We start from the raw sequence: 23,065 nt of genomic DNA, 5'->3' as shown, positions 1-23,065 counted from the left end.
AGTGTCACCTTTTATTTATCTTTTCTCAAAACAAAGGATTTTTAGTACAGCCTCATATGCAAGCTATCCCATGCTTCTAATCACTTCTTTTCCCTTCTCTACCACTTTTCTGTTTTGCTATATCCTTTTCAAGATGGGGTGCCCAAAACTGATATAAAAAAATCAGTGTCTTCCTCAAGCCACAGATGGCTCATCAGACTGATACAGTTTTATAGATGTGTCAGTTTCCATAGCCAAAGGTACACAAGGGACTGCTGTGGCTTTACATCCCTAATCCTATAGATCAGGTACCCATTTTGCAGCTGGGTGAACTGGAGGCGGCCCTTCAGTATGAGATAAAGCAAAACTCGGACCCACAACCTTTGGCTTTGTAATTGAGCACTTTAGTCGCTCGGCCATCACTCCTTGTTAAGGGGTGGGTATGCCATCAGGTTTATAATGGCAGCATGGAATTTTCACTATTCTTCTCTTTCCTATTCTGAGTGCACCCTAACGGTTACATCTTGTTGGTGTTTTTGCATGCCCTGATAGATATTTTCATTGAGCTTTTCGGGGTGATGCCTAGGTTTTTTTCCTAAGTGAGAAGAATTAATTTAGAACCCATCAGTGAGTTTCTGGTCCATGACAGAAGTTTACCTCTCCTGTTTTGTGACTTAATAGTCTCTTGTGAAGGCTTTTTGAATGTCCGGATAAATTATATTTTTCATTTCTCCTTTATCCATTATGTTACTGACTCTCTCAAAGCATTCTAACAAGTTAAAGAGGCAAGCTTTTCACTTTGCATAAACTGTGCTGATTTGTCCTGTTAATAGCATGTTAATCTGAGTTTTATATAACACTAACTTTAATTATTTTTCAACTAAATTATGCTTTTTGTGGCTTACTGTTATTTCCATGATCCTTCCCTAGAGCCTTTTAAAAAAATGGATACAGTGATTATACCTGGAGTAGTGGCAAGATTTTATGACTGAGTACACAGTCTCTTAGTAGCTCAGCCACTTCATTATTAATTTCCTTCAGGACTCTTGCATAAATATCATCTATTAAAGGAGGCTTATTAAAACTTAAATGATTATTTTGTTCCAGCATATTCTATTTGACATGTCAGCATCCGACATCACTTCATCCTCATTACCTGTGCAGAGTTCTGAAATAGGTAGAATATTGGAGGAGGAAGTGAAGTGGCTGTGTATGTACAAGCATATACCCACACACACGTTTGCTGTTAAAAAGTTTCCAGCAACGTTCTTGGATGGAATTAGAAATCTAGACCACTTGCTGGAGATTCCCTTGCTTTAATTCAATTTTTATAGGTGTTCAGATACTACTGCGGTAGGTGCCACATACAAACCTAGATCGATATCTCCCCGTCAAACTTAATGGGGACTCTTCATCTTGCTGGCACTCCCCTTGGATTTCTGCTAATGGCTGCAGCAGAGCTACCAGGAGAAACTGACAGTGGTGCTCCAAGTCCCTGAGTCATGGTCACCTTCCAGTGACTTTCCTTCCAGTGAGAGGGAGTCTTTGAGTGCAGGGTGGAAAGTTGAGGGAAATATTTCTTGCATGTATCGCTTAGCACTGAGGAGAATGGCTTCAGGGAGGGATACCCTTCACCCTCACTCTGTGACACTGGAAATTGGAGAAGAACTAGTTCGCTCTGACTCTATATTCGTGACTCCAAGACATCAAGCCTTCGAGCTCTCTCTCTCCCACCAGCAGCTTTTTGTTTTGATGGAGTCCCTTAAGAGACAGCAGAGAGCAGATGCTATGGCATCTCTTTAAGTGGGTTTCAGTTTACATCACCCTACATGGTGAAGTCAGGCAGTGGCAGGATGTTCACCACCACTGACTGACGTAGCAGGGTGGATGTGATTGGATGAAAGGATACAGCATCTTAGAATAGTGTGTTCTTCTCACATTGTGTTGTGCTGAGTTTCTTAAAACCATCCCACATAGTTACGAGTACCTACTTTAAAGGACTTGAATGTTTCTTAAAACCTATCTTGGATGGTTATAATCCCTTGGCGCTTGGTGCCTTTTATGTTATCTAGATGTATTTGGTGAGATCACTTTGTGGTGTTTACTTGTTTACTTAAATGAACTGTTGTGTTTGCATCTTGCAGGTCATCCGTACTTTAGATCCTAAACAAAACCAGGGCACAGCTCCTGAGATTCAGGCTCTGAAAAATCAACTACAGGAACGGGACCGAATGTTTCATTCGTTAGAGGTAACAATCTGCACGTTTTCTCTTGATTGTTCTAGGTTTTCTAGATTTTTTCCATGTTTGCTAGATATGCTCTAGGAATTGTTTGGGGGAAGTGCTCGGGGCCTGTGTTACACAGGAGGTCAGACTAGATTATCACAGTGGTCCCTTTTGGCCTTGGAATCTATGAATCCAGGTGTTTGGGGTTCAGACAATGTCTGTCTAATACATATTATCCATTCTTGTCATACAGCTTTAAATTTATGGTCGTCTTGTTTGTTTTCTTCCCCTGCCCCTTCCCCCCACCCCAGAAAGAATATGAGAAAACAAAGACTCAAAGAGAGATGGAGGAGAAATTTATTGTGAGTGCCTGGTACAATATGGTAAGATGCTCCAAACTGTATTAGGGTTACAATTGTCAGTCTTTGTTGGTGTCGTTTGTGTGGCATTTATCCTGAGCCCTTTCATCTAATTACAGTATAGTTGTTTAAAAAAAACTGTCCTGTGCGTACACAGACAGATGAGTGAATTTGTCTCAGTAATCGATAAACAAGTCAACACTAAAAAATATAAATAAATAAACCATGTACCTTTACCTTCTAGCTATGGTTGCCATAATTTAAAGTAGACACACAAAATGCTGAAAGAGAACATGTTGATAACAGAAATCAGGTTAAACATGAGTTCACAATATAAAAGTCAAGCTGGTTTTCCTTCCTTGGTTGCTCACAACCTTCAGTGTATTTATTTATACTTCATTAAAATGTTTCTACCAGAGGCTCTAAGCACTGGTTATCGATTCTTATGGTCCCCTACCATGGCACTTAGCCAAGTTATGCATAATTAGTTTTGTTAATCAGAAATGGTTTCTCCATTTAATCAGTTTCTCCAAACATAGGAGAGAGAACCATATTTGAGAAAACCAAAGGGGAATTTAACCAGAGTATAGTAATGGTGGTTATACAGGTAAAAACAACACTTTCTCCTTCCAAAATATGAAGCTGTCCCCTGAAGTATATAAAAGGAGTGTCTCGGGGAACATGCACAGAGCCAGCGCAAGGCTGATGCACCACTTAACATCCTCAAAGTACAGCGTAAAATAGGGCCACGTGCTTTTGCCAACTCTTTGCATGGGGGTATATTTCACCCTGAGTGAACCAGAGTTATCCATGACAGAGAGCATGGCCCCTTCAGAACCACCCTCCTGATAGATGGAATTCTGACCCTTGTGATATGTTGATGTCCCAAAATGGAACTTGAATCTTGCCTAGGTCCCTTCCCTTAAGATGCCTGATGGCCAATATGTTCCTCCTCTTATGTTCATTAATAGGAAATTAGAAACAATGCTCCACCACTTCCTAGCTTGATCATTTGAACCTTTGGTATGGGATTTTGCATAATTTCCTAATGTTATGCCTACTCACTTAGAAATAAAACATCCGATTAACATTTAATGGGACAATGATCACTTTAATTTTTTTAAATTGCATCATTTTGTATTTTTCCAGTCCCCAACAGATCACCTTTTAAATAGTGTGGTCTGAAATAGTTTTGTAAAAACTCCTTTATGCTTCTAAGGATTTTTCTGCTCGCCTGCATTATTCAAAGGCTCTTGTAGAGAGTGACAGCACCAAACATCCTCGTGCCCACTCACTTTCCCATCTTTTCTGTGCACGTGCTTGCCTGCTTCCTCTTCTCTTGTTCCTTGACTCATCAGGCCTGGGGAACAATGTACATGTGAACTCCCCCCAGAGCAGTGCAGCTGACCAGAAAACCAGTGAAAGAGTCTGTACATCAAATGCCCTCAGATTATCAAAGTCAACAAACTAGAGAGGGAAGTCTCAGTCCATTGTAGTGACAGGAATTTTCTCCTCTATGTGACATGAGCTTGAAAACTCCTTGTCATACAAACATTCACAATCCTAAGGTTAAGGATAAACAAATGAGTTCTCATCTCATGACATATTTGAATAGCGCTTCACACATTCAAAACAATTTCCAGTTTTTGAAGGCCAAGACTATAACAGGGTTCAAAAAAGAACTAGGTAAGTTCATGGAAGATAGGTCCATCAATGACTATTAGCCAGGATGGGCAGGTAGGGTGACCAGATGTCCTGATTTTATAGGGACAGTCCCAATTTTTGGGTCTTTTTCTTATATAGGCTCCTATTACTATTACCACCACCACCACTCCCGTTCTGATTTTTCACACTTGCTGTCTGGTCACCCTATGGGCAGGGATGGTGTCTCCAGCCTCTGTCTGTCAGAAGCTGGGAATGGATGACGGGGGATGGATCACTTGATGATTACCTGTTCTGTTCATTCCCTCTGGGGCACCTGGCATTGGCCTCTGTCAGAAGACAGGATGCTGGGGTAGATGGACCTTTGGTCTGACCCAGTATGGCCATTCTCATGTTCTTAAAAACATCATCCCATTAATCCTCACAAAACCCCTCTGAGGGAGGGAATTACCATTCTCATTTTAGAGTTGGAGGCAGAAAGGTATTGACTTTCCCCAAGTCACACAGCGAGTGACAGCTGGATGTTGAACCCTGGAATCCCTGATTCCAAATCCTGTGCTTACACTGCCAGACCTCCCCTCTCCATTTGTGTTCAGAATGTTTCCTGTTATATCATATATGATGGTTTGTAAATTCTATGTGCTAGAGATATTGTGTGGCATGAGTTTATGAAGGCCTGTATATAGTGACAGTAGCATGGAAATAACAATGCTCTTTTTCCTGGTCCGCTCACAAGTTTCTCTTCCTCTTTTTTTCTCTGAAATGACCGAGTCCCTTTAAGCCTCCTTGTTTCTCAGCCCTTATCTACACTTTAAAGTTTTCTGACATAGCTATGCCTGTTGAGGGGGGTGCAGAAGTCAGATTACTAACCAGCATAGCTATGCTAGCAGAAGACCTAGTGGAGATGCAGTTAGACCAGCAAAAATGTGCTTTTGCTGATATGGTTTATTTTGTTTAGGGACTGGTATAAAGCATACTGGCAAAAGAACTCTTCGGCTGGTATAAGCTGAGTCTGCCCTGGGATAGTTTGCTGGTACAGACAAGGCCCAAGTGGGAATGCTGCTAGTTCAGCTGGTCCAGACAGGTGGCTATAGCTTCAGCTGCTTCTTCCTTCCAGGTTAGGTCTCTGTTCTTCTCCACTGCCCAGGGCAGTGTCTCTGTCTTCTGCTTCTCTCAGTTTGGACTGTCTGAGCTCCTGCTGTCAGGAATTTTAATTTTTCATCTCTCCCAGTCAATCAGCAGTCAGGAGACAGCATGGCCAATTAGCTCCTGTTGCAACCATCAACAGCAAACATATGTGTGTTTTCTCTCAGCACAAATTCCTGCCATTTATAATATGCTGATATTTACTTGTGAGAACTGCATTTCTAAAAGTTGAGATGCACCTTAATTTTATTTGAAAATAACTTAAAAAAAAAAAAAAAAAAAAGAGTTACCAGGCAATATATGGTTGCATGCAGAAAAGCATGCTCAAGTGTGGGAGGGCATAACTTACTATCCTTGAAACCTTTTTGTGTGATTACTACAAACTTTGAAAGTAAAGCAGCCTTTTTACACGTGCAAAAATACACATTGTTCACACAGTTCTCTGGCAAAATGTCAAAGACCCAAACAGGTTAGATGGTGCTGATAAGGCAAAGGAAAGCCAAGTAGTAAATGGACAAGATGTTGAGTAGTATGCACTAATATTCAATAATGAGTTTTTCTTTATTCATAGGGAATGACTCTGCATAAAAAAGCAGCAGAAGATAGACTGGCTAGTACAGGCTCCGGACAGTCCTTCCTGGCTAGACAAAGGCAGGCCACCAACACAAGGAGATCTTACCCTGGTCATGTCCAACCAGCTACAGCAAGGTAGAGAAGCCTGGCCTTTAGAAAGGAATCAACCCTGTGATCCAGGCATACTTTGTTCCATGTGACGTTTCAGGAAATGCAACTAGCATCCTTTCTCTATCTTTATTCCTTGTTACCACTGTTATTTCTCATTTCAGGAAGGGGTTTTATTATGATTTCTCATTGTTTTAATGCATTCATTCTTATTTTTTTGGCGTCGTCGTCTTTCTCTCTCTTTAAATGTGCCAAAATTTTGAAAACATCAAGAGGAGTGCTGTGTTATAATGGATTTTTTAAAATTTGTATGAAGTTGTCATCTCTTACCTAATGTCTGACATAGGCTATTTAGCAAACATAAATTTTCTGTCACAAATGGTATACATGTACCTATGTGTGTTACTATCCTTTATAACTCTTTTCATTGAAAGGGAATTAGTCTCATTTTTACTATGTAGTAATCAGTGTTTAACATTGCTGAAAATCCTTTATAGGAAATGCAAAATTTATAGGAAATGCAAAATTGCTGCATAAAATTGTTATAAAACATGTTTCTTGAGGGCGGAAACACCGCCACCATAGACAAGTGTTCAATGGAAACTCAGGTGTCACAGGATGTAGCTACATCCTGTGACACCTGATGTGGAATGTTTACAGAAGAGAAATGAGTGTCTCCTTTCATGTGAAGAGGTTGCTCCTGTTCTTGGCATTTGGCATTTAATAGGGAAGTAGGATGATTTGGAGACCATTCTTTCATTCTTTTTCTCTTAAAAGGCTTCAGATCTGCTTTTATTTCTCCACTAGTATCGTCTATTGTTTGCTGCCACGTATGAAATGTTTCAGATTGTTCTCCCCACTCCGGTTGTTTGAGTATGTCCAAAAAGAAAAATCAAGAAATATTTGGAGTGCTTTAATGTGCTACAGCATCACTGTTTTAAAAGAAGGCATTTATTTTAAAGCCTTGTAATGATGGACTAACCATACATCAAGGATCAAGGCCCAGCTGAATATTGTTAAGGTTAATGTATTCAAATTGTCGTCCACCACTGAAAGATTTATTTTAATATGCTAATTAGGAGGATGATTATATCAATTGCCTTACTAATGGTAGCCGTGCCCTTAGGCAAGTTCGTTGCTGACTTTATTGAGAACTGGCTGTTTGTAGTCTTATTCTTTTAACACATACCTGTCCATTTATATGTAGCGTCTTCGCTGCATCTTCACTTTGATTGGTAAGACAAGTGAGTGGTTCTCACTGCTGATATTAATTTAGGACAGATCCTCCAACAAAGAGCTGAGTATTTCTGAGCGTTCTGAATGCCCTACACTCCCAGTAACTTCTTGAAGAGTTGAAGATGCTCAACACCTAGCACCTCATAGGATCAGTCTTTATGGATTTACTAGTAGGGCAGCTTCGTGTGTGTGTGTTTTTTGTGACATCACCTTCAACATAAATCTTGCTCCTAATATGGTGTGCATACAATCTAGTTTCTAAGTTTAAATTTTGTAAAATTATTTTAATCTCTTGCCCAATGCAGGACTTTCCTTCCTATAAATCCCTTCAAAAGTAGCTCACGTTGGCTTTTTTAAGCATCCCAAGGTATATTTTAATCTAACCTTTTGGGTTAAAATGGTGAAAGGACCCTGAAGGACCAGTACACATGGATTCAAAGACAGGACATTTGTAAGTGCTGTTTTATTCCAGAGCACATCCAACTGTTCATACCTAATCCATGTTAAAAATGGTCATTAAATATGTTGAAAGCATTTATCTTGACCCTGAAGTCCATGAGCAAAATGTGTTGGTCTTTTATTCCAAAGGCATAGAAATAACTGTTTAGTAGTGATATATGTAGAGTAGTGATTAAAAAGACTTGATAGCTGTTGTCTGCCCTCTGTACTGTGCCTAAAATTAGGTTAGGTAATAAAAATATCTCCTGTGGTATGTATAAAGCTAACAATGTAAAGGCAGTTCAGGCATAAACTGATGTTTTTGCCTTCCTGTATTTTGTTGAGAAACAAAATGCTAGAGCGACAAGTTTCATAAGCACCATCTAGCAATATGATTATTCAGACACGTCTTTTGTGGAGTTCAGACTGGTCACTTTAGGAACCTTTCTTGTGTGTACTGTGTGTGTAAGGGAGCAAGACTTACTCAGTCTCCTTGAATAAGTATATGCAGCATTTTTCAGCCCCTAGGAAGGAACCCAAGAATATTTAAGGCTTTATTTTTATTTTTGTCTGTCAGGCTCTTCCTTTGCACCATCTGCCAAAATCTACTTGTGAATGAAGGGGATTCCCAAATTGTAATGGGGAGGCTCTATCTCCAAGTTAGTAAGTCAGTTTAAGATTACTGTTCATTAGATGGGTATCCGGAAGAAACTCTTGAAACAATTTCCATCCTAAAATTAAACAACTTTCTATTTTTTTTTTCTCTCGCTCTCTCTCTCTCTTTTCTGGCTCCTTCTCCCCCTCTTAGCTGCCATTGGGTTTTTGTCTCACGTTCCTCGGGTTTCCTTTTTTTGGAGCCCACTCTCTCTTTTTATTTTGGCCTTTCTCTTCCTTTCCCCCGAGATCAGACACTATCTGAGGTGCCTCCCATAGTTCTGTCTGAGTGAAAGCTGTACTCTCCTGTTGAGTTGTATGCTGCGTTTACAGAGGACACTGTGTAAGATAGGAACAGCAGAGACAAACCCTGAGTCTGTATTTTGCTGCTGTTGTGGATAATTACAAGTTTATATGGAAACTGCCATCACTATTTCTAACACCATAAATTGGTACTAAATAGAGTCTCCATACCGTGCCATCCTGCTGACCTGAAAACGTTACGTCCCTGATGGCAGAACTAATTTGCGTTCCTGCAAAAGGTGAACAGCCCTTCTTGGCAGCAGCATTTTTAGCTGGTTGTGACAGAAGAGCTGAGCAGTCCATACGAGCCCTTTCTGGGGTTCCTAACAACTGTGGCAATGTCGGGCAGGCAGCTTCTTTCTGTGAGCTTTGTATTAAATAAAAGCAAACAGTCTAATGCACAAGCAAGTCCACAGGATTCCAGATTGAGGCTACTACTTTACATGCTGTCAAGCAGTTGGAATTTAACTTCTTTTGTATTCAAGGACGTGTGTGGATTCAAGCTTGTAAAGTGCCATGCATGTGATACTGGATACATAATAAAGAAGAATATTAACAGTCCAATTTTTTCCTAAGAATACTTAGCACTTGTGTAATGCTTTACATTTTTCAAAGTGCTATATAAACAGTAACAAACTGATTTTAAAGTTAACTTTTAGCTAACGTGTAGCACAAAAGAGAAGTCTCATATAGAAATACACATTTATAAACATTTTAAAATGAAAATAACACAAATAGGAAATTGCCAATTATTTTTTCACTGTATCCTTCTTGATATTAAGCAAATGAGAATCCCTTGCAATTCTAGTGTCACCAGTAGATGACTAAAATAATTTCTATATTCACTTCAACAAAAATTACTAGTAGTTTTCTAGTCCAACGGGTTCCAGTAGAATATCAGGGTTAGAAGATCATCTAGTTTAACCCCTTGCTCAAAGAGGGACCAATCCCCAACTAAATCCCCAAATGGCCCCCCAAGGATTGAACTCACAACCCTGGGTTTAACAGGTCAATGCTCAAACCACTGAGCTATCATTAGCAAATTTACATTCTTTTGTGTATCAAAGGGTGAATTTTTAAAATCCTGTTTAGAACTACTCTGCCTGCCCTTTCTAGTATCTCCTTAACATGGAGTGATTAAGATGCGTTCAAATGATTTCCGCATTTCCAATATTAGCCTACATCAGATTGTCCACTTGGCAGCTTCCTGCTTGATTTGTAATGGTTCTTTTTTTTAATGGCTTTGATGCTTTGGCATAGATGTAGTAGTTAGATTATACTTTCTCACCACTCCCTTTAGACAGTGACTCTGAGGAAGAATACTCTGAATGTGTCTTTCCAATTTTTCACTTTCTATGAAACACACTTAAAACAGCACCTGGATCTGATGTCTTTGATTGAGCATTTTCTCTTTATTTTACTCTTGGAGAGGATTGGGAGGAAAATCTTTTTTGCACTCATAGGTCCAAATACTTAAATCTGACTTCAAATAGGTTTGCATGAGTATAAATTGAATTGAATTTTGCCTTTTATGTTTTACAATGTCTGTCATTAAAATAATTAAGTATCCCCAAAATTATTATATATGAGGACTTAGGCAGTCACATACCTATGGTGCCATCTACAGCAGTGGTTCTCAACCAGGGGTCCGGGGCTCCTTGAGCCACCAAGCAGGGCCAGCATTAGACTCACTGGGGCCCAGGGTAGAAAGTCCTGCTCACCTAAGACCAGGGCCCTGAGCCCTGCCACCCAGGGCTGAAGCCTGAGCAATGTAGTTTTGTGGGAAACTCTGTGGCATGGAGCCCCAGGCAATTGCCCTGCTCACCCCCTAATTCCAAACCTGTCTTTTATACGCAGAGAAACAGTTACTGTGACACAGGTGGGCCATGGGGAGCATCACAGAGAAAAAGGTTGAGAGCCCTGATCTACAGTGTTTCAGAGAATTAGACTGCTCTTGGTGAAGCCTCTTCTCAGCAGGATCTAAAATGAGCTCACTTGCACTTGGTAGCAAAATGACGTTCAACAACCCTTCCTTAAAATTATTGCACTGGCTGAAGCTTGCATGTGATTTTTCACTTTAAACTGAAAAGGTGAATCTAATGGTCACAAGACTGAGGAATTAGATTAATGATGGCTTGAGCCAAGTTGATCCTAGTTAAGACTTGCCAACTTCACTGTTGGGAATAAAATCACTTCTCCTGCCTACCTGCCTTTTCTCATTTAAAAATAGGTGCAGTTTGGCACAATCTGGTGTGCCTGGATATGTGAGCCCATCACATCTCAAGAGGCAAATCCTGACTGAGCCAGAAACACCTCAACCTCATGTCTACTAACGACACTAAGCCTCTAAAACAAGCAACAAGAGTTGGAATATATAGGCCAGTGGCTGCCACTTTCAGGGAATTGGAAGGCTTCTCAGCAATTTTATTTCAGATCCTAGCTGGGTGTTGTGGGTCCTTGGCAATGGAGTTCCTCAAGCATGAGCAGTTGACATTTCTTCCCTGTATGGAACTCAGGAAGGCAATCGAAGCCTGTTAGTGACTCTGCAGCCAATACTGGGTGAAAATAAGAGGATTTTTTTCCTCAGCTGAAAAAAGAAGGAAGATACAAGCATCTGTTCCAAAGTATAAAACTCCAAGGAGCAGTGTGTTTTTCTTTGTAAGATTTTCACTGCAATTTGTGCACCGTATGAAGTAGAATACTGAACACCTGGGCTGCTGGCAGTGATTTAAGTTTGTTTTGAGTTACAGCTGGCTAAAGAAGAAACTCTAGAAAAGGGCTTTTTTCTCATGAGAGTAAGATTGTCTTTTTCAGCCATGCCAACCTCACTTTTTTCCCATTTGGTGTGATAGATCTCTGGAGATTCACTCTGCAGCCAGCACCATACCTGAAGAATTTGAATGCTTCTCTTGTGTTTCCATTCATGACTTTAATGTTTTCCTTGGAGATTGAGACATGAGAGTCATTTAAAAAAGTATCCAGTCATTGATTTGAACAGATGGTGACATTTAACAAATAACAGTAGACTAGAAAGCCCTCAAAAACTCTGCCAAAAGCAGTATGCATTGTTTCCCAAACTGCACGATCCTATGGGACATCAGATTAACACCTAACAGTGGATTCAAGGCAATCTAATTGTTTGATATGAAAAACAGCTGATGACAAATGCTCTACAGTCTAGGAGAGAGGCTGACCCTTTTAAAATGTAGGGGCATTTTGCCACTGATCTCAGTGGGGCCAGGTTTTCACTCTCCATTTGAAGAGATTAGCTGAGATAATGGGGTTGCTCTAAAGTGGTTCTGAGCATTGGTAGGTGCTAATGGAGAATTAGAGATTGTCTCTGCTGCTGTTCATTGTGTATATGAAGGCACTTGGAGAACTGACAAAAGGAGGCATACCCTGAAGTACTATATGTCAATACCACAATTTAAAGTAAACCCCCATCTCATGAGATCACAGGAATTCTCTCTCAGTGCTGTTCTGTTGCCTCAGATTTCAAAGTGGGTTTGAGACAGCTGGTTGAAGCACTGTCCAGACAAAATGAAAGTGTTACTTGTAGGGGAAGAGCTGGGGCAACCAGGAAATTGTTCGTATTTGGTTGCAGCCTTATTTACTGCTAAGTGCTGACGTGTTTTGTAGTTAGGCCTGGGAACAATTTTTGAACAGAAGCTGAAGGTTACAGTTAGGGAGAAATAGCTATTTTCATCTTCAAAAAAGTGGAAGTTTCAGCCTTTACTTCCAGCTGTGGATCCTCATGACAGTGATCTTTGCTTTTGTGGTGCCAGTTTTAGGGCCACCATTAAAAACGCACTTACAGAGTGCAGCTACTTCAAAACTCAGGTGATCTCTCCCTGGAGGAATCAGTGCTGCCCACAGTTCAGAAACTGCTTATTATTCAGCCTTTATGCTTCCATGTCTTGCTAATTTATCAGCATTATGAAAAACCTGTCCTACACTGTCACTGTTATAAAATGGCACGGTAACAAAAATGCCAAAGATCTGAATTGCTGTGACAGAAATAATTACACAGGGAGCTAGTAATTGAAAAGATGAGTAAACTAAATGTGGCGCTCATCTTTCAAAAGAAAGCAAGCTCTTGCCTGACAATTGCTATCCTGCAAGTGTAACTTGAATGCCCCAATGGCATAAATTTTAAGAGAACAAAGCGCTGAGATCATAGTAGCTCCATGATCAATAAGCAAGCATGGTTTAAAAGATATAATCACAAAGAAACCAGATAATGTATTTATGGAATTACAGTATTACTAGATGCAAAGAAAGCAACAGAGTTTCAATTTAGTTTAACTAGACTTTAGTAAAACATTTTTTATAGATTTTCATGAACACTTAACTAAACAATTCTAATTGGCTTGTGTATGAGCACTGTCTTTTTAAGCCTAAAACTGAGGGGCTAGTAAGCAAAGAGAAGTGGATCACTATTTCTGGATGAGGGCAGAAGCTGTCCAGTGGAGTTTTATTGGGATTGGGGTTGTGTCTGCTTTCATTTATCAACTTTAGTGAGAATCTGGGATGAGAAGTGAAGAACGCGATGAGGCAGAATATTTATAAAGTGATCAAGTATCTCAAGATCCTTAGATTGAAGGAGCTATGTAAATGCAAAGTATTATCAATACATTTGTAGAGAACCAAATGTGGGGAAGTGTTGGAAACACTGGTGGGGAAGGAGAAACCACTAGAAGTAGGAACAAGGAAGATGATGAAATGGGATTCAACGTGGAAACATGCAGGCTAATAAATCTGGAAAAAATATATCCAAAGCACATACTTACTGGATGCAAATACTTGGGAAGGACATAGTGTAGGGGCGATGGATGACAAATTGCAATGGGACACAGAAGCCAAAAGGGAGAGTATGCCATCAGGTCTTCTCAGTTGACACTGCAACCTTTAGTGTCCTCAGCTCTGACATCATTCTGAAAAATAACATTATTTTAGCTGTAAATAGTTCATCCCACCCACAGAGGATTTATCAGATTTTCGGTGGGCTCTGACCATTTCCAATACAGAGTTCTACCCTTTGAAATAGCCACGACGCTCAGAGTCTTTACCAAAGTTTTGTCCATGGTAGTAGCTCACGTAAGATATTATGGCCTCCTTGTCTTCCCTTACAGTGATGACTGATGCCTCGCTGTCAAATCTTGCCATGAAGCCTTTATGTCAATCTCTATGATGCTCCATCTCCTTTTCTCACTGGGGGTCACTGTGAATATTGAAAAATCTGTTTTTACCCCTGCGCAATCTTTGAATTTCATCAGGGCAACCTTGAATTCTCACTATAAAGGCATAGTTGCCCACAAACAGGTTCCAGACTATGAATGATATCATAGTTCGTGTCATGAGCAGCCCTAGGGTAAAGGTCAAAATATGTCAGTCCCTCCTTGGCCATGTGGTCTCATGCAACTTCGTCACTCCATTTGCAAGACTGCGCCTTCATTGCCTTCAGAAATGGCTACAGTCGGTTTGATCCCCAAGCCACCTTGAACCTCATGCTGACCGTTCCCATCAAGGTGCTGTCTTCCCTCCTGTGATGGACAAATCCTCATCACATATATATATAGGGGTCCCCTTTCTCCCCTCGTCACCGGACAAGACACTTATTACGGATGCATCTCTACATATGGGCAACCACACGACACAGGGAATGTGGACATCTCGAAAGTCTAAAATGAACATCAATGTCCTGGAACTATGGGCGGCACAGAAGGTGTGCGAGTCCCTTTTCCTTTCATCCACTTTCACAATGTCCTCATAATGTAGACAAAACTACAGTGGTCTTCTACATCAGCAAACAAGCGAGATCTGCCTCCCTGTGTACAGAAGCAATCAATCTCTGGAACTGGTGCATCAAGAATCAGATCACCCTATCTGCAGCCTACCTTTCGGGGATGCAAAATGTGCTCACAGACTCCCTCAGCAGACACTTCACAATCGACCATGAGTGGGAACTTCATGACACTGTGTTTCACAACATTTTCACGCAATGGGGGACCCGAACCAGGCATCTGTTCACTTCCCAGGTCAACAACAAGTGTGTAACATGTTGTTCCAGAGGAGCCCTCAGTTACCACTCCTTTCCTGGTCATACCAGTTCAACTATGCCTTCCTCCTGCTACCACTTCTGCCACGAATGCTACTGAAGAACAGACAGGATAGGGCAACAGTTATACTGATCACCCATTTCTGGCCCAGACAGTTTGGTTCCCCAACCTCCTGTTCCTGTCGCTCACCCCCTCCCCATTTCCTCTCCCAATATTCCTTGTGCTCCTGGGCCAGTGCAATGGCAGGATCAGACACTGCAACCGACCAACAGTTCACCTTGGGGCATGGTATTTGGATGGTCATCAGCCTTAGAATGGGGATACTCCTCGACCGTGCGAGACATTCTCTCTTATAGCAGAAAGAACTCAACTAAGAAATATTACCAGTCTGCTGGAAATGCTTCTTATCCTGGACACAGCATTCTACCAAAAACGATGGGTATTCTGCTCATCTTAGACTATATCCTATCTTTAAAGACATCAGGCCTGTCCCTCAGTTCCATGCAAGTCCACTTGGCAGCTGTTAGTGTGTTACATCCCCCTGTAAAGGGCAACTCTGTTTTCACACACTCACTAACCACTTAATTCTGGAAAGGCCTGATGAGAACTTGCCCACCCCCATTGGATGTAACCTCCAGTTACAGGTATGTAACCATTTCATCCTCAACTGCTGGAAATCATCATTGCTCCTTCCTTGCTGGAACAAGGACACTTTCCAGCAGCTAATTATCTGCCCTTATAGCTTAGATTTCTCCGGGCTTCTAAAACGGTGCTGCAAAAACAAGCTGCTGTTGAAATGATTGAAAAGTTCCCTGCTGTTGAAATGTTTCCGAGAAGAAGTTGTTAGTAGATTCTTGTCTAGTAATAAAACATGTGCTATTCTAGCCAGAAGGGCAATGGCATCTCTCCCTCTGTAGGACCATAGCATATTCTGTAATATCCTTGGCCAGACTCCCACAAACACCTTGAAGAGTACATTGTTGTCTCCATTCTGTTAATGTGCATTAGCTGTGTACCTCTATATTTCACTTAGTCCAGTTGTACAAGCAGATTGGCACTATCTCATTCTGATGAGAGTAAAAAACAGGATTTTCTATTTAAAGAAGCAAACTCTGATCTCAGCTTTAACATTTTAACTTTTTATGGCATTACTAAAATTAATTGTTCATTTTATTATTTCCAATCATCCACACCCCAGTGCGCATGCTCATTTAGCAGTGCTTGAGTGGATAACAATGCTCCTCGTCCAAGGGATGTATTATTCAAAACACACTTTATCAGGATTCTGCTTTGAATGTGTTCATTTAATGCATGCTTGATTTTATTTCACTTGATTTGTTACAGTCTGTTCTCTCTGTTGTGTTCACTTTCCAACTCTCCTAAATAAAAAGTATTCTGGTTAGGAGGAAACAGGTGAGAAGGGAGGTGCACAGTAAGGTCATTTTGTTGTTACAGAAATTTGAAAGAGTACACTTGTATTATGTGCAACAAACTTGAGTTACTGTATTCTTTTGGCTTCCGCAGAATTAAATCATCAGCTACAGGACTTGTGCTGTAGTTACAACTTTCAAAAGTAATGTTTTAACATTTAGTCATACAAATATTTTCTCTAATAAATTCAATCCAGATTTTCCTGCCACAAAAAGCATTATTAGAATCAGCTACTGATCAGAGCAATTCTTAGAGGGGAAAAAACAAATTCACAGAGCATGTCTTCTATCAGATTTGAGCATTTGCTGTTTACATTGTGCTGGAATTATTGAAAATCAGAATGAGCGGGCACTAGAAAGAAGTCTCTCTCCTAGTCTGCATATTTCTGTAGTAATAGCTAAAATTTGCTTTTGATCAAAAACTTATTTTACATCAAATGGTTAAAGCTTGTTTAATGTAAAACGAATGTGACGGGATGTGCTTGTTAGGCATCAAACACAGGCTTGCTTTGGTGCAGCTAATCAAAAACTAATACTTAATCATCAGTGTTTTTATCTTGTAACTCTATGTGGAATTTCTCACAGATGAGAATGGAAATTATAAGTCCATTGCCTTTTTCAATAGTTAAAACATATGATGTGAGAGAGGCACCTTTTTACTTCTGGAAACGGTTTTTTTTACTGACTGTGATGACAGGCAGCAAGAATGAGTGAAAGTTGTGGGGGCCAATTTCATAACTATTCCTTCTTCTTCGAGTGATTGCTCACATCCATTCCAGTTAGGTGTGCGCGCCGCGCGTGCACGTTCGTCGGAAACTTTTTACCCTAGCAACTCCAGTGGGCCGGCAGGTCGCCCCCTGGAGTGGCGCCGCCATGGCGCCCAATATATATCCCTGCCGGCCCGCCCGCTCCTCAGTTCCTTCTTACCGCCGTGTCGGTCGTTGGAACTGTGGAGCGCGGCATAGCTGTCCTCCACGTCCCTAGCTCTCCTAGTTTCTATCGCTTGTTTATCGCTTATCTCTAGTTCTATATAGTTGTTAATTAGTATTGTTAAGTAGATAGTTTAGTAAATAGCTGTTAAGTAGTTTCTTGCCGGGGGCTTAGCCCTTCCCGGCACCGGGCGCCAGGCTCATGCCTGTTTCGCCAGGCTTCAAGCAGTGTGCGGCCTGCAAGAAGCCCATGCCTACCAGCGATCCCCACGAAGCGTGCCTGAAGTGCCTCGGGGAATCGCACAGATCTGACAAGTGCCGCATCTGTAAGGCTTTTAAGCCGAGGACAAAAAAGGAGAGGGATCAGAGGCTCCGAACTCTCCTAATGGAGGCGGCACTTGACCCGTCGACTTCGCAGACCGTGGTTTCGGCACCGGCACCGGATCGCTCCGGCACCGAGAAGACTCCTCGGCACCGACCTTCTCCGGCACCGGAATCAGAGCCTAGGCCGTCGAAGTCTAATACTCCGGCCAGGCAGACCCAGCTTGAACGCCCGGCCTCGACATCGGCCGCGGCGCCGCCGGCACCGTCAGCACCGTTGACTCCGGGCCCGGCGGGTCTGTTGAGTCCGGTGCCGCCGAGCTCCCCCATGAGATCTGGGGTTGAGATAATGGTCCCATCCACACCGGAGACCTTCGCCTCGGCTCGGGACCTTATTGCCCTGACGGAGCCTACTCGGCTGCCACCCCCGGTTCCTCCGGTGCGGGTCACGTCCAGAGGCAAGCCCATGATGTCGGCACCGCCCACGGACAGTCGTTCGCCATCCAGGCCCCGACGTCTTGGGCGCTCCAGATCCCGACGCCGCTCGCAGTCCCGGCACCGCTCCCCTCAGCGGTACCGGTCGCACTCGCGGCACCGGTCGGCATCGAGACGGTCGCGGTCAGGCTCCAGTCGACACCGGCACCGCGACTCCAGGAGCAGGTCCCGACGCTACTCGCCGCACCGGTCGACCTCCCGGCACCGAGCTGGTGGCAGGTCCCGGTCCCGATCTCGCTCGACCTCCCGGCACCGAGCTGGTGGCAGGTCCCGGTCCCGGTCGATCTCCCGGCACCGAGCTGGTAGTAGGTCCCGGCACCGAAGCGGCGCCCGGCACCGTGACAGATCCCGGTCCCGAAGCAGCGCCCGGCACCGTGACAGATCCCGGTCCCGAAGCAGCGCCCGGCACCGTGACAGATCCCGGTCCCGAAGCAGCGCCCGGCACCGTGACAGATCCCGGTCCCGATCCCGGCACCGTTATGACTCCCGGCACCGGTCCCCGGCACCGAGACGATCCTCCGTGCTGGCCCGCGCAGACCCGTACCATCCAGGGTCGGCCCCGCCGTGGCCCTCCAGGCAGCCGTCCGTGTCCTCCCAGACGGACAGCGGCTATGCACTGGGCACCGACCGGCAGGCGGCGCTGTTTGCTGATCCGCCGCTGCAGGACCAAGGCCCCCCACAGTGGGGATTCTGGACACCCTGGGCGTACCATCAGGCCCAGGGCCCCCAGCAGATCCCTGCTAGGCCGGCGACTGCGGAGCGTAGGGCCCCTGAAGCCTCTTTGTCTCGCCCCCCTCCCTCCCCGGAAGGGGACGAAGGGTCCAAACAGCAGGACTCCGCTGCGGCTCCGGAGACAGAGGCGAGGGCTGAGGAAGACCCTCAGTTGGACACTATTGTGCCTGGGGTCTCATCATCCTCCTCCCCGGATGAGGCGGTGGCGGGTACCTCCTCCAACAGTCCCCCCCCGCTGGATCTCAGGGCGCACCAGGACCTCCTCAGGCGATTGGCTCAAAACCTGAGTCTGCAGGCAGAGGAGGTCTCGGAGATAGAGGACCCAATTGTCACCATCCTCTCTTCCGATGCTCCCACCAGGGTCGCCCTGCCGTTTATACGGACCATTCAGGCCAATGCCAATACTATCTGGCAGTCCCCGGCCTCCATCCCTCCGACAGCGAAAGGAGTCGAGAGGAAGTACATGGCCCCTTCTAAGGGGTACGAATATTTACATGTTCACCCGACTCCCGGTTCACTGGTAGTGCAATCGATGAACGATAGGGAGCGTCACGGCCAGGAGGCTCCGGCCCCCAAATCCAGAGAAGCCAGGCGGATGGACCTCCTTGGCCGTAAGGTGTATTCGGCTGGGGCGCTGCAGCTCAGGGTCTCTAACCAACAGGCCCTGCTGAGCAGATACGCCTTTAACTCCTGGGTGGCAGTGGACAAATTTAAGGAGCTGCTGCCACAGGATGCTCGCCAAGAGTTCACGGCCATCTTGGACGAAGGCAAGAAGGTCGCGCGCACGGCCTTGCAAGCCTCCTTGGACGCTGCGGACTCGGCTGCCCGTACCCTCGCGTCAGGAGTTACGATGCGTCGCATCTCCTGGCTGCAGGTTTCCGGCCTTCCGCCAGAGCTCCAGCACACGATACAGGACCTTCCTTTCGAAGGCCAGGGCCTGTTTTCCGATAAGACAGACCCCAGACTTAAGAGTTTAAAGGACAACCGGGTCATTGCGCGGTCCCTCGGGATGCACACCCCCGTGACACAGCGTAGACCCTTTAGGCCGCAACAACAGCAGCACCGTCGGCCGTTTTCCCAGTTCCGCCAGCGGCAGGACCCTTACAGGCGCCGCGGCAGGAACGGGAGGCGCAGGCAGTCGGGGAACCAAGGGGGGCAGAACCAAGGCTCCTCAAAACCCCCGCCTGGTCCTAAGCCTTCATTTTGAAGGTGCGCCCGAGGGCGCAGTAACAGTTTCCCCTACGGATCCTTCCCCTCCGTTTTCCAACCGCCTTTCGTTTTTCCTCCCGGCGTGGTCCCAAATAACATCGGACCGCTGGGTCTTGAGCGTGGTGCAGACGGGGTACCGCCTGCAGTTTGTTTCGTTCCCTCCTTCCCGCCCTCCTTCCTCGTCCCTCTTCAGGGACCCCTCTCACGAGCAATTCCTTCGGCAGGAGGTGCGGACGCTCCTCAGCAAAGGAGCTATAGAGGCGGTTCCCGAAAACGAGAAAGGCAAGGGGTTTTATTCCCGCTATTTTCTGATCCCCAAGGCCAAGGGGGGCCTCAGGCCTATCCTCGACCTGCGAGAACTCAACAAATACCTCGTGAAGTTGAAGTTCCGCATGGTATCCCTGGGGACCATTATTCCATCCCTGGATCCGGGAGACTGGTACGCCGCCCTCGACATGCAGGACGCGTATTTCCACATTGCCATTTGGCCACGCCACAGACGCTTCCTCCGCTTCGTTGTGGGGGCTCGTCATTATCAATTTGCGGTCCTCCCGTTTGGCCTGTCCACGGCCCCGAGGGTGTTTACAAAATGCATGGCAGTTGTCGTGGCGCATCTTCGGCGCAACCGTGTCCACGTGTTCCCTTATCTGGACGATTGGTTGATTCGGGGCACGTCGGAACAGCAGGTGTACAGCCATGTCCGCGTGATCACCGGCATGTTTGCGAGTCTGGGCCTCTTGATAAACACAGACAAGTCCACCCTGAGGCCCACTCAGAAGGTGGAATTTATCGGGGCCATCCTGGACGCCACTGTGGGCAGGGCCTCGCTGCCTCGGCAGCGGTTCCAGACCATGGCGGCGATCGTTCAACGCTTGCGGTCAGCCCCGTTGACGTCAGTGAGGACATGTCTAACCCTGTTAGGCCACATGGCGGCGTGCACTTTTGTGACCGACTACGCTCGGCTCCGCATGAGGCCTCTCCAGCTGTGGCTTATCAGTCATTACAGACCAAGGCAACCGCTAGACATGTTAATCACAGTCCCCCAGAAGGTCTTAGATTCCCTCGGCTGGTGGTTGGACCAGTCCGTATTGTGTGCGGGTCTTCCCTTTCACCCGTCTCAGCCCTCGGTATCCCTGACAACGGATGCCTCAGATCTAGGCTGGGGGGCCCACCTAGGGACCCTGCGGACGCAGGGCCTATGGTCCCAGGAGGAGGTGGGGCTACATATCAACATGAGGGAGTTGAGAGCGGTCCGCCTTGCTTGCCAAACGTTTTGTCATCAGCTTCAGGGTCGTTGTGTAGCCGTGTTCACGGACAACACGACGACCATGTATTATATCAACAAGCAGGGCGGCACCAGGTCCTCCTCCCTGTGCCTCGAGGCGATACGACTCTGGGACTTTTGCGTAGCCCACTCCATTCACCTCAGGGCTTCCTTCCTTCCCGGAGTACGGAACACGCTGGCGGATCGATTGAGCAGATCCTTCCTGTCACACGAGTGGTCCCTTCGACCGGACGTCGCTCTCTCCATTTTCCGGAGGTGGGGTTATCCCCGGGTGGACCTCTTTGCGTCCAAGGGGAACAGGAAGTGCCAAGCGTTCTGCTCCTTTCAGGGCAGGGAGCCGGGGTCGATAGCGGATGCCTTCCTCATCCAGTGGTCGACCCACCTGTACTATGCGTTTCCTCCGTTCCCTCTGGTTCACAAGGTCCTCCTGAAGGTGCGCAGAGACAGGGCTCGTGTGATCATGGTGGCCCCGGCATGGCCCAGACAGCACTGGTACACCATGCTGCTAGACTTGGCCGTAGCCGACCCAGTTCCCCTGCCCCTTCATCCGGACCTGATTACCCAGGACCACGGGTCCCTCTGTCACCCAGACCTGCAGTCGCTGCACCTAGCGGCGTGGCTCCTGCGTGGCTAACTGGTTCCGAGCTGCGCTGCTCCACGCCTGTGAGAGAGGTGCTCTTGAGCAGCAGGAAACCATCCACAAGAGCCACATATTCGGCAAAATGGAAACGCTTCTCCTGTTGGTGCGTAGAGAGAAATCTCCGCCCTATGGAAGTTTCGGTATCCGAAATCTTAGATTATGTTTGGTCCCTCAAAGAACATGGTCTGGCCTTATCGTCGTTGCGAGTCCATCTGGCAGCTATCTCCACCTTTCACCCGGGTGCGGACGGTCGCTCCGTTTTTTCTCACCCGACGGTGTCGAGATTCCTTAAGGGGCTGGAACGGTTATTCCCTAACGTCCGTCCCCCTGCTCCAACCTGGGATCTTAACCTGGTGTTGTCCCGGCTCATGGGGCCCCCCTTTGAGCCGTTAGCTACTTGCTCCCTGCTTTACCTCTCTTGGAAGGCTGCCTTTCTAGTAGCTATCACCTCAGCTAGACGGGTGTCGGAACTCCGAGCCCTTGTGGTGGACCCCCCATACACGGTCTTCCACAAAGACAAGGTGCAGCTTAGACCACACCCTGCCTTTCTACCCAAGGTGGTCTCAGCCTTCCACGTCAACCAAGAGATTTTCCTCCCGGTTTTTTTCCCAAAACCTCACTCCTCAGGCAGGGAGCAGCAGCTCCACTCGCTGGATGTCCGTAGAGCTCTCGCGTTCTACATAGAGAGGACCAAACCCTTCCGCAAATCCCCCCAGCTTTTCGTGGCGGTAGCGGACCGTATGAAAGGGCTTCCTATCTCCTCCCAGAGGTTATCCTCGTGGGTTACGTCCTGTATCAGGACCTGTTATGACTTGGCCCATGTCCCTACGGGCCGTGTGACTGTGCATTCTACCAGGGCGCAGGCGTCGTCGCTGGCTTTCCTGGCCCGTGTGCCCATCCAGGAAATCTGTCGGGCAGCGACCTGGTCATCGGTCCACACCTTTGCTTCCCACTACGCCCTGGTCCAGCAGTCGAGAGAGGATGCGGCCTTCGGAACTGCAGTGCTCCATGCCGCGACTTCTCACTCCGACCCCACCGCCTAGGTATGGCTTGGGAGTCACCTAACTGGAATGGATGTGAGCAATCACTCGAAGAAGAAAAGACGGTTACTCACCTTTGTAACTGTTGTTCTTCGAGATGTGTTGCTCACATCCATTCCACACCCGCCCTCCTTCCCCACTGTCGGAGTAGCCGGCAAGAAGGAACTGAGGAGCGGGCGGGCCGGCAGGGATATATATTGGGCGCCATGGCGGCGCCACTCCAGGGGGCGACCTGCCGGCCC

General features: G+C 45.8%; 1 protein-coding gene across 11 annotated transcripts in view; it reads left to right on the top strand.

The window, feature by feature from the left end:
* Positions 1-23,065, top strand: part of HOOK3 (hook microtubule tethering protein 3) — a 186,103-nt gene that overhangs the window by 121,051 nt on the left and 41,987 nt on the right. For 8 of the 11 annotated variants that reach the window (XM_030566232.1, XM_030566229.1, XM_030566231.1 and 5 more), the window contains 3 exons: positions 2,124-2,228; positions 2,516-2,587; positions 5,943-6,079. In XM_030566232.1, the coding sequence (XP_030422092.1) occupies positions 2,124-2,228; positions 2,516-2,587; positions 5,943-6,079 (314 nt within the window). Of the gene's footprint in view, positions 1-2,123; positions 2,229-2,515; positions 2,588-5,942; positions 9,649-10,913; positions 16,916-23,065 lie in introns of those variants that run through there. The other 3 variants (XM_030566230.1, XM_030566234.1, XM_030566236.1) reach the window with 3 other exon arrangements.

Source organism: Gopherus evgoodei, chromosome 6 (assembly GCF_007399415.2).
Source record: "Gopherus evgoodei ecotype Sinaloan lineage chromosome 6, rGopEvg1_v1.p, whole genome shotgun sequence".
Classification (NCBI taxonomy): Eukaryota; Metazoa; Chordata; order Testudines; family Testudinidae; genus Gopherus; species Gopherus evgoodei.
The sequence above is the reverse complement of the archived record's forward strand: the minus strand, read 5'-3'. Positions and strand labels throughout refer to the sequence as shown.